The sequence below is a fragment of the Rosa chinensis genome, chromosome 3 (genome assembly GCF_002994745.2).
Source record: "Rosa chinensis cultivar Old Blush chromosome 3, RchiOBHm-V2, whole genome shotgun sequence".
NCBI lineage: Eukaryota > Viridiplantae > Streptophyta > Magnoliopsida > Rosales > Rosaceae > Rosa > Rosa chinensis.
This window is the reverse complement of record NC_037090.1, coordinates 3,847,482-3,860,146: the sequence shown is the minus strand read 5'-3', so window position 1 is coordinate 3,860,146 and position 12,665 is coordinate 3,847,482. Positions and strand designations below refer to the sequence as shown.

The 12,665-nt window shown below is 36.6% G+C and overlaps 2 protein-coding genes across 3 annotated transcripts; one reads left to right on the top strand and one right to left on the bottom strand.

The window, feature by feature from the left end:
* The first annotated feature begins 308 nt into the window (after nt 1-308).
* On the top strand, nt 309-3,879 carry LOC112192733 (cyclin-L1-1). The gene is made up of 9 exons (XM_024332591.2): nt 309-409; nt 527-689; nt 825-906; nt 1,269-1,409; nt 1,569-1,738; nt 2,461-2,734; nt 2,980-3,355; nt 3,494-3,532; nt 3,626-3,879. Exons 2-9 carry the CDS (start codon nt 538-540, stop codon nt 3,694-3,696), a joined length of 1,305 nt encoding a protein of 434 aa, XP_024188359.1. The 5' UTR covers nt 309-409; nt 527-537; the 3' UTR covers nt 3,697-3,879.
* A 709-nt stretch (nt 3,880-4,588) lies between these two features.
* On the bottom strand, nt 4,589-10,710 carry LOC112192048 (protein BONZAI 3). Of its 2 annotated transcripts, none has more exons than XM_024331565.2 (16): nt 10,217-10,710; nt 8,561-8,608; nt 8,049-8,197; nt 7,911-7,959; nt 7,415-7,471; nt 7,045-7,224; nt 6,815-6,949; nt 6,664-6,725; nt 6,428-6,521; nt 6,226-6,340; nt 6,070-6,146; nt 5,750-5,887; nt 5,480-5,644; nt 5,282-5,395; nt 5,064-5,160; nt 4,589-4,956 (listed from the first exon to the last, which is right to left on the bottom strand). In XM_024331565.2, the coding sequence occupies exons 1-16, from the start codon at nt 10,379-10,381 to the stop codon at nt 4,784-4,786; spliced, it is 1,818 nt and encodes a 605-aa protein (XP_024187333.1). In that variant the 5' UTR covers nt 10,382-10,710; the 3' UTR covers nt 4,589-4,783. The 2 variants fall into 2 exon arrangements, with proteins under 2 accessions (XP_024187333.1, XP_024187334.1); XM_024331566.2 differs by having other exon boundaries at nt 4,589-4,953; nt 10,217-10,694.
* Between the last annotated feature and the right edge of the window lie 1,955 nt (nt 10,711-12,665).

The window sequence follows — 12,665 nt, the reverse complement described above, 5'->3', positions numbered from 1 at the left end:
TTATTTTCTGATTTTACAAAAATTATAGAAATTATTTGAGTTATAATTTTTTAATTCTGTCAATTCGAGAAGTGTTTGAGAATCATTATTTGAGGGTAGTAAAATTTTAGTGACAAAATAAGATCATTTGTTATAGACTTATAGTCCCCACAGTGTTGAGGAGAAATCATGATTATGAAGATGTTTTTTTTTTTGGTTGAAAATAAACATTTTTGTAATTACTTGAAATCCACAACATAGTTTTGGGCCGACTTTTGTTATTTTACAACCATGTACACCTTGGGCTTTTTACGTCGTTCCAAATTCAGATCCGACCCGGAAGATATAAAAGAAGCTCTTCAAACAAAACGAAGAGACTAATCTGAAAACTTCTGCACTGACTCTCTCTCTGGATTCAAAGAAGGAGGAGGTATGGGATCAGCTTGGTTAATCTCCCTTAGTTTCTATTTCAATTTTTCGAAACCTGATTTCTATTCGATTTCAGATTCAATTTTCGTTGAATTTTTTTTATAATTTCGATTGTTAGGGTTTCCACCGATGATTTACACGGCGATAGACACGTTCTATCTGAGCGATGAGGACCTGGAGAACTCGCCGTCGAGAAGGGACGGCATAGATGAAGCCACAGAGACCACGCTCAGAATCTACGGCTGTGATTTGATTCAAGAGAGCGGCATTCTGCTCAGAATGTATGTGCTCTATCTCCAAAGTTTCAATTCGCTTTGTTTTCAATTTCAGTGTTTATAATTGTACTGGAGTGATGTTTGATTCGATATTTCGGTCCGAAAAAATAAAATTTGTTTGTTAAATTTGATGAATTGCAGGCCTCAGGCTGTGATGGCCACCGGTCAGGTTCTGTTCCACCGTTTCTATTGCAAGAAATCGTTTGCACGCTTCAATGTCAAGGTACATTTTACTTTTGTGTTTGTAGAGGTGCTCGTTTTGGCTCTTTGCTTGTATTCTGTTTCAAACTATTCTGTTTTAAAGAATTAAGGCGATTTCTGTTTCGAATATGAAAGATGTGTTTTTGTACCTTAGATAAGCTGGTATAGCTGTCTATGGTCCGAAGTTTGAGAGGAATGAAATCTCTTTGAACCTTTTGCCTTGTAGTGTTTTCGTTTTGGTTTGTGAACATGAAAGAGTGCTATATAATGAGTAGGCTGCTTATGTAGTTTCTTGTTTTTAGGAGGAAGGATACTTGTTTTCAGGTCACTATAAGAAGCTGAATATCGTACCTGATGTGTTAGTAATGCTATGTTTTCTTGTAGAAAGTTGCTGCTAGTTGTCTGTGGCTTGCATCAAAGCTGGAGGAATGTCCTAAGAAAGCTAGACAGGTGATTATTGTTTTCCACAGAATGGAATGTAGGAGGGAGAACTTACCAATTGAGCATTTGGATCCACAATCAAAGGTTAGTAGCTCATGTTCAGTATGTGTATCATATTACAGCAATGCTTTCCATTATCCTCCTTTTGAGCCAGAAGCATCAGATTTATTGTGAAGCAGCATATCTATCTATGGTCCTCTTATAGAAGTCAAGGTTATAAGATTTCTGTTTTGTTTTTGACAGAAATATACAGACTTGAAGATGGAGTTGAGTAGAACAGAGAGACATATTTTGAAAGAGATGGGTTTCATCTGCCATGTTGAACATCCCCACAAGTTCATTTCGAATTACCTTGCCACTCTTGAATCACCTCCAGAATTAACGCAAGAAGCCTGGAATTTAGCAAATGACAGGTGCGTTTTCATCATAAACCAAATTCGTTTTTTATTCTGTTGGTCTTGATTTTGAATTTTTGAATTTGAAGTAGGTGTTTGTTTCTTTACAATTATCTGTTTTACCTGGAGATGTTAGTCTACTACTCTTCTAATATGTGCTACCAATGAGGGTTAGTGGAAGTTGCAGGCCGACCATAGAAGTATGGGGTGGAAACCCCTTATTTGCTACAGTTTCCTGCCTCCTAAAGATTGTTGGGTAGGATGAAGGCAGTTTTTAGTCAGGACCTGGGAAGGGGGTTTTGGGGACATCTGGGTATAGACAAAAGAAATCTTTATAATTTTATGCTTATTGATGCAGTAGTAACTTTAAAAAGATGGAAATCGTTATATTACAATCTGTTTTAGAGTGATTAGAATTTTGAACTCTTTTGTGTAGAGTGAATTTTTATGTAGTATGTATGTGGGTTACATGTCTATTCAGAAAACTGGAATGGTGTAGCATGTGAAAATCAAACGTTGGGTCTCTAATAGGAAAAAAGATGGATCAATAAAGCTGATTGTAGAAAATGAAAGGAAAAAAGAAGAATTGTTTTTAGGCAACTAGTAATGGATTTGATTCTAAGCTTTCAAAGGTTTATGGTTTTGACTGGTATTTGATTCTGCTTTTCACTAGAATAATCTCAAGAACTCTTATGCTATTGGTTTAATTCTTATTATTTCTCAACTTTTACTTGGAGCAGTTTGCGTACAACTTTGTGTGTTCGATTCAAGAGTGAGGTTGTTGCTTGTGGTGTTGTGTATGCTGCTGCTCGGAGGTTTCGTGTCCCCCTTCCTGAGAATCCCCCATGGTGGAGGGCATTTGATGCTGACAAATCAGGGATTGATGAAGTTTGTAGGGTTCTGGCTCATCTGTATAGTCTTCCTAAAGCTCAGTATATTCCAGTCTGTAAGGATGGAGATTCATTTACATTTTCTAGCAACAAATGGAATTCGCAGTCCCAGCCAGTTTCAAAGGTATAAATATTTGTCTTTGCGTCCCCCCACCTTCACTGTACTACGATTTTTTCAGAGCTGGAGGTTTTTAATCTATTCTTTGTCCTATCTATGCAGTTGTCTACTCGTCAGCATATTGTATGTTATTGTAATTACTGCCCTGTTTTTCTAGCAAGTGCCAACTGCAGGATGAATAAAACCTGCTATATACTGATTTAGATATTCTATTGCTAACACAGAGTTCTATTTTCATTGTTGGTCTGTAGGAAGTTCCTAAGAGTAGCCCACCAACTATTGCTGATACATCTAATTCAAATGCACCTACAGCAGCAGTCAATCCTGAATCTTCTAGATCAAAGGGTGTAAGCAAAACAGCCATTGATAATGTAAAGGATTCTAAAGAAAGTGATGATGAATCTAAGAGCATGCCTGTTGATGTAGAGGGAAGAGAAGATTTGAATATGAAATCCAAGACTGAACGCAGCAAAAGCAGGGACAGGGAGAGGGATAGGGAGAGGGAGAGAGACAGGGACAGGGATAGAATAAAGGTCCGAGATCGTGATCGGGGAGATCGAGAGGAAGCTGAGAGGGATAGAACTAAGGACCGAGGTCATCGTTCTAAGGACAGAGCAAAAGATTCAGGTTGGTCATTTTATATATTTCATTAACCACTTCCACTTCGATAAAATATATCCGTCTTTTGCCTTTCTTTCATGACTTTGTCTATTCAAATTTTCATCTCTCTAAAACCTTTTTGTCATTTAACTTTTGTGGTTGCAGGGGGGCATTCAGAGAAATCAAGACATTACTCATCACGAGGTATTACAATAGTACATATGAAGGTTATTTTTTTTTTCCCCAAAATAAAATGCGGTTGAGCCTAATTATCTGACAAGTTTTGTTATTTTGCAGATCGTGACTATCACAGTTCCTCTTATTCTTCGAGGGAGAAGGATCGCTATAGACACCACCCCTATGCCTGAATGTATTCATCTCTAATCTCTTGATTAAAATGGTAGGAATTGAAATACTTGGTTGTATGTCGAGACAATCTGGCAGAACATGTAAAAGAGAGTGGTCAACTGTTGAAGGGCCAGGAAAAGGCCGTCGTTTTGACAATCAAAAAAGGGGTACATGCATGAATCCTACCGTTTTTGAATACCTCAGATCACAGGCATGGATTTTTGAAGCTTTTAGCCTTTTAGAATATGCAATCGTCGTTGGTTATAGCGCACGGCTGTTTGGTCCAAATAAAACTGTATAGGACATGTACCAAAAAAAAAAACCTGCATTTGACAATCACTGTTATCTTCAAATATAAGTAATTTAGACCTCAAGAGGATACACGGACGCGCGAAAGAGAGAAATTTGGTTGACATTTGATGTAGAATTCCCTACGAACCCCTTGTTGGCAAAAGGTTTTCAAAATGATATAGTATCGTGCGTAGAAATTTCAACGGCAAAAGGTTTTCAAAAATTGGATACTAGAGCAACCTTTTATTGAAGAAATTTCAACGGCAAAAACTTTTTAAATGGCGACTATTCGTGGGCAGATGAATTTCAACAATAAAATAGTACAACAATTTTTGTCATAGTCCAACAAACTTTAAATACGAAATTTCATTGGCAAATGGATTCCAAAAATACTAGTCATGACTTACAAGAAAAATTCATATTTCTCTATTTTTTGAGATTTCATGCGTGGGTCGCAAATGAACATCCCAAGAGTTTAAAATTAAAATTATTTTTCTTTATTTTCTAACCAACACAAACCCACACCTCTAGACAAACATGTACCTGTTGCAAGTTTGTTGCTTGCACTACATTTCTGCTACACACAAGGACAACTAGATCTTAAAGCAAACTTATCAAACTAACAAATTAATGAAATGATCTGAAAGAAAATAAAAATAGACATTGGAGTTTTGTAATGCATATGTACTTCATGTTAATTCTTAGTAATATTGACGAAGAATATTTTAGATTGGTGACAGTTAATTGCTTGATTCCTGCCCTGGTAAGGGAGACAAAAAGTGCTAACTAATCACCGCTTAATGTCGACTACATATTTCAACAAACTTCACCATGCTGTGCCTGTGCTGTTCTAAAGTTGTGGTCCTGTGGAGCAGATGATTGGGCTGCATGGACAGTGAGAGGCATGATGTCTCTGCTGCGCATGTAACTCAAGAACTGTCCAGGCAGCTCTTCAAGAAGCGATTGAACCGCGGAAATGCGCCCACCTGCTAGAACCACAACGAATTTTTGTCTTAATTATGAATAAATAGATTCAATCCATATTCAAACATGATGAATGTTGTGGAGAGTAAAAATAGATATGTTTGGGACTCACTCTGCACTTCTCTCATAGGAACAAACTGTACAATGTCTCTGGTAGCCACACGGCCTGTTGAACTTGATAATTGCTGTCCATTGTCAGCATCGAGAATCTGCCAAATACAAGATTCAGACATGCATTCAGAACAAAGAAATCAAATTCTAAATGTTGAAAATCCAACATATGTAGAATAGGGAGAAAGTGATGACTCGTAAAAAGAAACAAAACCATACCTCCATTTGTTTGAAATCTGCACTTCCTACTCCAACTATTAGAATTGAGAGGGGAAGATCAGATGCCCTCACCAAAGCATCTATTGTTTCCTGCAGGTCTGTAAGTATCCCATCCTACAAAAGGTGGCATTTATGTTATTACAATAACAGAGATCACATAAAACAAAAACTTGCAAATAAAAATCATCCATCTCTTACCGTTATGATCAGCAGCACATAGTACTTATTGTTGCTGTGGAATAGAGAATTGCCAGCAATCTCTGCAGCCCTAGTAACCACTGGGCCAAACAAAGTGGGTCCTGATAGAGAAACATTGTGTAGGGCTCTGGCATAAGCAGTCATTATGCCTTGAACTCCTTCGACCTAAATAAATGAAACAATCACCAAGATAACAAAAATACTGGTTAACATATAAGTTCGCAAACCAGAGTGGAAATCCATATGCGAGGAACCAGACTCTTAATCTACCTCAAAGCCAGTTGCAGTTCCATCCAAGTTAAAACAGTGCGATACAGGCCCTCCAGCTGTCCTTCCTCCAAAGCCCCAAGCAGGAAACCGTTTATCAGCATCATAAAACTGAATGACTTCCCCAACTTCCGTAATTGCCTGCAAATAATATACTTGATTTCAAATGTACATCATACCACTCAACTACTCACAGAAGAAAACTCCAAGTTATCTCATTAAATGAAGGCACAAATCTTGTGTTGTATGTTATTAGAAACATTTCGTTAATCACTAAAAACATTATAAAAACTCTTAGTTATTAAAGCACCACAATTGCTAACCTGCTGGTAAGAATTCAACCGGCCATACGGATCATTGTAGTGCAATGAATCATGTTGTTGAGGGTTTCCATTTGAAGCTGTGAGAAAATTCAGTATCAAGTCATGCAAATACATTGGAAATCATAAAACATTTTGAAAATATCACAACGTGCTTACCCGTAAAGTCAACCGCAACCATGAAGTTAAGCTCAAATCCACTGGAAATATAATCGAGAAAGCTGAACTGTTGCTTCTCATTAAATTGATCCACAAACAACTGACCCTTTGAAACCTACAACGCCATATTATAAAGAAACAGTGAGTAAATTGACATGTATTATACAAGTATATTAATTGGAATGCAAGCTTGACTAAACACCTTTTCATGACCATGAGAAGATGGAATAACGAAATTCACCCCACTTCTTTCTTTGTACAATCTCTCCAGGTCTGCCACTGATTTTTGAAGTTTCCTATATAGGACAAAGAGGTCAATTCAAAAAGGTTGGTTGTCTTTCTTGTACAGGCAAAACTCAAAAGGACAAAGTTAAGAAAAAAGTGTAAAAAAGAGAAAGAAAAAAAATAAAAAGTGGAACCAATATTTTTAATAATTACCCAATAAGAACATGATTGCCATTGCTGTTGAAATCAAAGCACTCTATGACTAATGGATTATCCTGCACCAAAGATAAGTTTGATGAATTTTTCTACCTTATTTGTCAAACTAATAGCTGTATTAACAGGTAAGCAGAATTGGCAAGCTTACCTTGCTTCCAAACTGCTGCATACTCAGGGATAGTGGTTTCCAGATTGGATTTAAATTGTTATCCACCACTTCAGTCTTGCAAATTGGAACAGAACCTCCACTCTCAACAATTCTAGATACTCTTAAGAAAGGATCCTATAGTAAAGAAGTTGAAAAGAAATATGAGAATCCCAATAATTAAAAAAATGTATCAAGTAAAAAGATATTAAGATTGGTTTCATAACACGTACACTTTTAGAGAAGAGGTCTTTGTTTTCCAATTGGGAACAATGGAATTTTATCTCAACAACACTCTTTGAAGCTATAGTTTCTTCAGCATGGACAGTGAGTGTTCCAAAGTTTCTCAAACCTCCACGCCCATTTCTGTTATGGAGATTCAAGGTTAAACTTCGACTTTGTTTGGTCACTATCTGCAATTAGAAGAAAACATGTTCACAAACAAAATATATCTTAGCAATTAGCAAATGATGTTAATACATTTTTTCTTTACAAGATGTAGAAATTGATAATAACAATAACAATATTGATCTTTACACATACTGCACCAGCTGAGTGAAATAAACTATATCGATGAGCTCTCTTTATTTGAAGGTAATTTACCTCTGAAAGAACGCAATTGCCTTCCCCAAGAAATTCTTGATCCTCCAACTTCAGTGTCTGCAATGCAACACAATGAGATGATTAACAAGTGAATTCTGCCTTCAATAGAGTTTGCACATGGTTTTTATTTCCCACCATGATGCTAAATTTAAAGGCCAGTTACAGCAAGAGACAAAGACCCTTTGAAAGCTTTGTTTATCTGTTGCTTCAATCTTGTCTGAAGTCCTAAGTTCGATACGATTCCTAGGTTTTGCAAAATTGTCCGCAATCCTAAGGCTATGCCCAACCACATACATACATACATCCATGCATGCATACTTCCTAAGGTTGCTTAATTATTATTATGTATATTTCTCGCCGATTCATTTTATTTGAGAAAAAAAGCAATTTACTACACCTTCATGGTAAAAATTGTAGAGTTTAAAAGGTAGCAGAGTAGTTCATAAAAATTAAGAATTGTGTTTATAGAAAGCCTTGATAGAAGACATGGTAATACCTTTACATTTACATTGTGATATTTTGTATCGACATCATAGACATGGAATCTGGGTTGAACACAAAACAAGAAAAAAGGAAGGTCTATTAAACCGATGCAACTGCTATGCATCTAAGAAAAGAAATGTGAGAAACTTACATCAATGGCTGCACAACCTCAAACTGATATGAAACTGTAATTTTCTCAATCCACGCAGGATTCAAACTATTCAGTATTACTTCAGTTCTCCCTAGTTCCTCTAGCTTACCATCTCCTTTCTTCACATAAACCACAACCATAGGATCACTCTGAAACAAAATAACAGATGTTAAAAGAACTACTCCCCATCATGACAGAGTACCCATGTCAAATGTCATGTAAGTACATAACATAGAACCATATCAAACAGAACAGGTTTTTTCTTGATTGATTAGAACTATGATAGCCCTTCCATTTGTAAGGGTAATAGTAATAACAATTATTTACAAGAAATAGCAAGATAAACAGGTCATGCTGCACGTGTAGTCATGTTGCGTTCTTACAGTTTGCAGTATTTTAATTACTATGATAGACAGGTATAAGAAAATACGATAGTGAAAAATGCTGATTAAACTTTAGCTAATATTTCAGTTACCGTTATATTTTAAGCTGATATGGATATGTAAACATACCTTTGACATAATATCACGATCAAGCAAGTTAGTGGCTGACAGCGATAACTGTAACACAGATAAGAAATCTTTAATTACATTTAAAGAAGGAAACAGAAAGTCCAACTACAAAAATATAAAAATGAAGAGAACTACAAATAAGAGAACCATCCATGCACTTTAAAACTCATAGTGATTAATAAAGCAGAGACACTAGATTTAACTCATCCATCAAATGTATACCAAAGTTTAAACTCTACATAATCTTCAGGCACTTAATTTATGAATCATAGAACACCAGATGGCAAACTATATCGAGTAGTATATTTCATAGTCCATAACTGCTTCATTACATTCTCCAGCTCAATGGTTCATTGCTGTTTCAAGCTAGTTGGAGTAGTGCAGAGTGAATCCTCTAGGAGTAGCATTAACCACCTTTACCAAGTTGATATATATACCATTTGAAACAACGTATTTGATGAAAAAGGCAGAAAGAAAAAGAAAGGGAAACAAAATGGATTAAGGCCTTTTGGTATCTTGAAGATGGCCCGGGGTATATCCACATTGTCACACATATCATGGAGACCTTTATGTCAACATCCACAAGAAATGACGGCGTCTCTTGATAAGTAGCACAGTATTGTGACTATTGTCACACCTCCAAGTGAGGGACAATAATTTAAGGTCAATCGATGGTTTTGTCCTATGCTCTGAAGTCAACTTGGCATGAGACAATCAGAATCTTGCTAATGTCCAGTTTCTGAGAATCTGTTGTAGGCATTTTTCAGACAAGGTGATCGAGGTGCAGTATTCAATCAACATGCAGCTTAACACGTAAAACACCATCGCGTATAATTTAAACAGGATGTCACATTACTTAATAATTGTCAACTGGGTTGTTAACAAGGCAAATACAGCCATTATCTTATAGTAAACAGTTGGAATTTTTTTTTAATCTACAGTGAACCATGTAGAAACTTTCGTATTGAACATTCGAGTAGACTTGCAGGCCATGCTATTACAGAATGCAGACTTTAATTAAGCAAATTGACGAAAAACATTAGCCAGATTGAACCCGCAGCATGCCATCTTGAACTCAGCCATACAAGTTTTGAAAATAACAATTAATAGGACAGCCAAGAATCATGCTGTCTTTTACTTTCCACAAAGGTGAAAGCGCACACACGGAATCAAAAGTTCCTTTTAGTTGGCTCAAAAAACATTCTATAGATCCTTTCAAAAAAAAACATTCTATAGATTATAAAGAATAAATTGATAAAAAGTAAGAAAATTCTAGGGGCTAATAAACTATGAATACTAGTACAAGAACAGTTGGACCAATTCTGTGGTTCTGGGCAGGAACCAAAGTTGTTCATCTGTTGTTATTATATTCTACCAACCTTGTTCGAAAGTTTCAACCTTTACACAACCTAGATAAACCCAGAATCACCGAGCAGCCCAGAAATATGAATATTATTCATTTTCCTAGAAGTAAACAAAAATTGAGACAATTGACTCTGGATTAATAAGCAAAAATTGAAGCATCATGCATCTTGTTCTAGGGTTTAGGGCTTTAGATGCCAAAAAAAATTAACAATGAGCAACAGTAAAAATTGGGGATAGCTAGTCCGAAATTAAAAAGAACAAACTCCATGTCCACGGCAAATGTAGGTTTACCTCGAGCGGAGTGTAGAGTGGAAAAACGCCACGGGAGCGGTTAAAGAGCTCAACGGCGTCGTTTGTGTCAGCGTCCCTGTTGATGGGCCTCTGTTGTTGAAGATGATGGGACCCACCTCCCACGGCCTGCTTGCCACCTTTCACATCGGAAAAACAACCTCCCATCTCTCTCTACCTTCTTCTTCTTCTTCTTCTTCTTCTTCGACTTCTCTCTCTCAAATTCAAAAACCCTAAACCCCAAAAACGTCTGGTCGGTCCCTTTCTCACGAGATTCTAGTTTGGTTTCGCGCCTTTAAGTTTGTAGCAAGCTAAATGTAAAAGAAGGGGTTATATATATAACACACAGATCGTTTAACGCGAGATTTGACTGCTTTAATTTCCCGGTATCCAAAATCTTCTTCTTCTTCTTCTTCCTGCTTCAAAAAAAAAAGAAAACCACGGTTAATTAATATTATTTCCTTGTCAGAAATTGTTGCGAAAATAATAAGCAATTGCATTATCAATTGGGTCCATTTTTTTTCTTTTTTCTTTTTCTAAAGCTAGGCGGGGGACCTGTTCTACCTACAGAGGGTAAAATTTGGTGATGTAGGGCTGCTGTTGCCTATTTGCTTTTGCCTCTTCGAGTTAATCAGGGGGCAAAGGAGTATTTTGCTAGGGTCTTGTATGTTTTTACGTTTTTTGGCTAATAGACATGGACCGGTATATGGTATATGAATTGAACGGACAATAATTACATCGGAACATGAGGAGAAGGTGAGGAAAAATAAAAACAATAATTACGTCTACGTCGGAACAAGAGGAGAAGGTGAGGAAAAACAGAAACAATAATTACGTCTACGTCGGAACAAAAAGAGAAGATGAGGAAAAACATAGACAATAACTACATCGGAACAAGAGGAGAAGGTGACTCATGAATAGAAATAATAATTACGTCTACATCGGAACAAAAGGAGAAGATGAGGAAAAACATAGACAATAACTACATCGGAACAAGAGGAGAAGGTGACTCATGAACAGAAATAATAATTACGTCTACATCGGAACAAAAGGAGAAGATGAGGAAAAACATAAACAATAACTACGTCGGAACAAGAGGAGAAGGTGACTCATGAATCAATCTAAACTATGACGTGTACCATAATCTGAGATCATATTATAATTTTATTTTTTAATTAGAAGAGAGTTCCAAGATGCCTCGAGAATCGGGGTTTCTAGCGAAACTCTTTCCGACTTTCTTTAGCCAACTAGATTATTGGTGCAATTGCTCTCATGGGTGGGTCTGTTGGTATCTTGTGCAAATAAAAGGTTCTGTACGTGTTGATGTGTTCGATTGTCACTGGCAAAAGTGAGGCGAAGAGCACCCCCTTCAAGTCATCATCAGCTTTTCCATCAGGACGATCTCCTCTTTTGAGAGGTTCGCCTTTCGCTTAACGAGTAACCTCGAAGGCTGTCTGTACTCGAATCAATTGGAAATAGATGATGGTATCGTAACGCGTGCTTTTACACATCTAGATCAGAGTCTTGTTCCTTTCCATTTTTCCAATGGGTAGTCTTTGTGGAAACGAACTGGAAAGTACTTTGACCAACCAAGAAATTAATGATGGACACAGGCATAAAGATTACTGTGTATACATCCTAGTTTGAGATGATCAAAGGCAAATATATATTATATATATACATGTACTTGTACATGTATAATATTGTTACTCGGTATTCTGAATTCTAGTTCCCGATGTTATTCGGTCATAAACTGACCAGTGCGAATGTGTGATGGATATTAGTTCTCGACAACTGATTCAGTTCCGTTTAGTTGTCTTCTTAATTTCTGATAGACTAGTTCAATATATGGTGGTTTGTAACTTGTCTAGTTAAGCCACCCGTTCAACTGTTCAAGAAGCAAGCTAGTCTACTATAGAGCCTTTTCATTAAACTTTAATAAAGTACAGACACGTTAACGTGCGGGAAACAATCGTCATTTTCCCATTACGTACTATTTGAGTTGCTTGGAAAATATATGCTTGCATAATTGCATTTAACTATATGACTCAATGATGTTATCCATTAATTTACATTGAATAGTCGAGGGTGAGAGTACTCCAACAAACTAGAATCAATAACAAACAATATATAAAACTAAATCACCACAGATGGTAAGTTGGTATGAACCTTGAGGAATAGAACCTCACACATGTGTTCGAATTCCGCCGACGCTAGTTAGAGTTAAATTTAAATTTCAATCTATTGATCTATTCTTGATAGTCAGGATGAGCTGATGAATGAAGCGTTTTGATATGATCGATCCCTCGATACGGATTAGCACTACATTCAAGTTGAATTTTCTTATTATTGGTTGAATTTTCTTATTATTGGTGCTCCCAGACACAATATTGAATTTTCCAACAAGGGACTTTTGTCGTAGATTACGCCTCAGGCCTAAAAGTACTCTTTA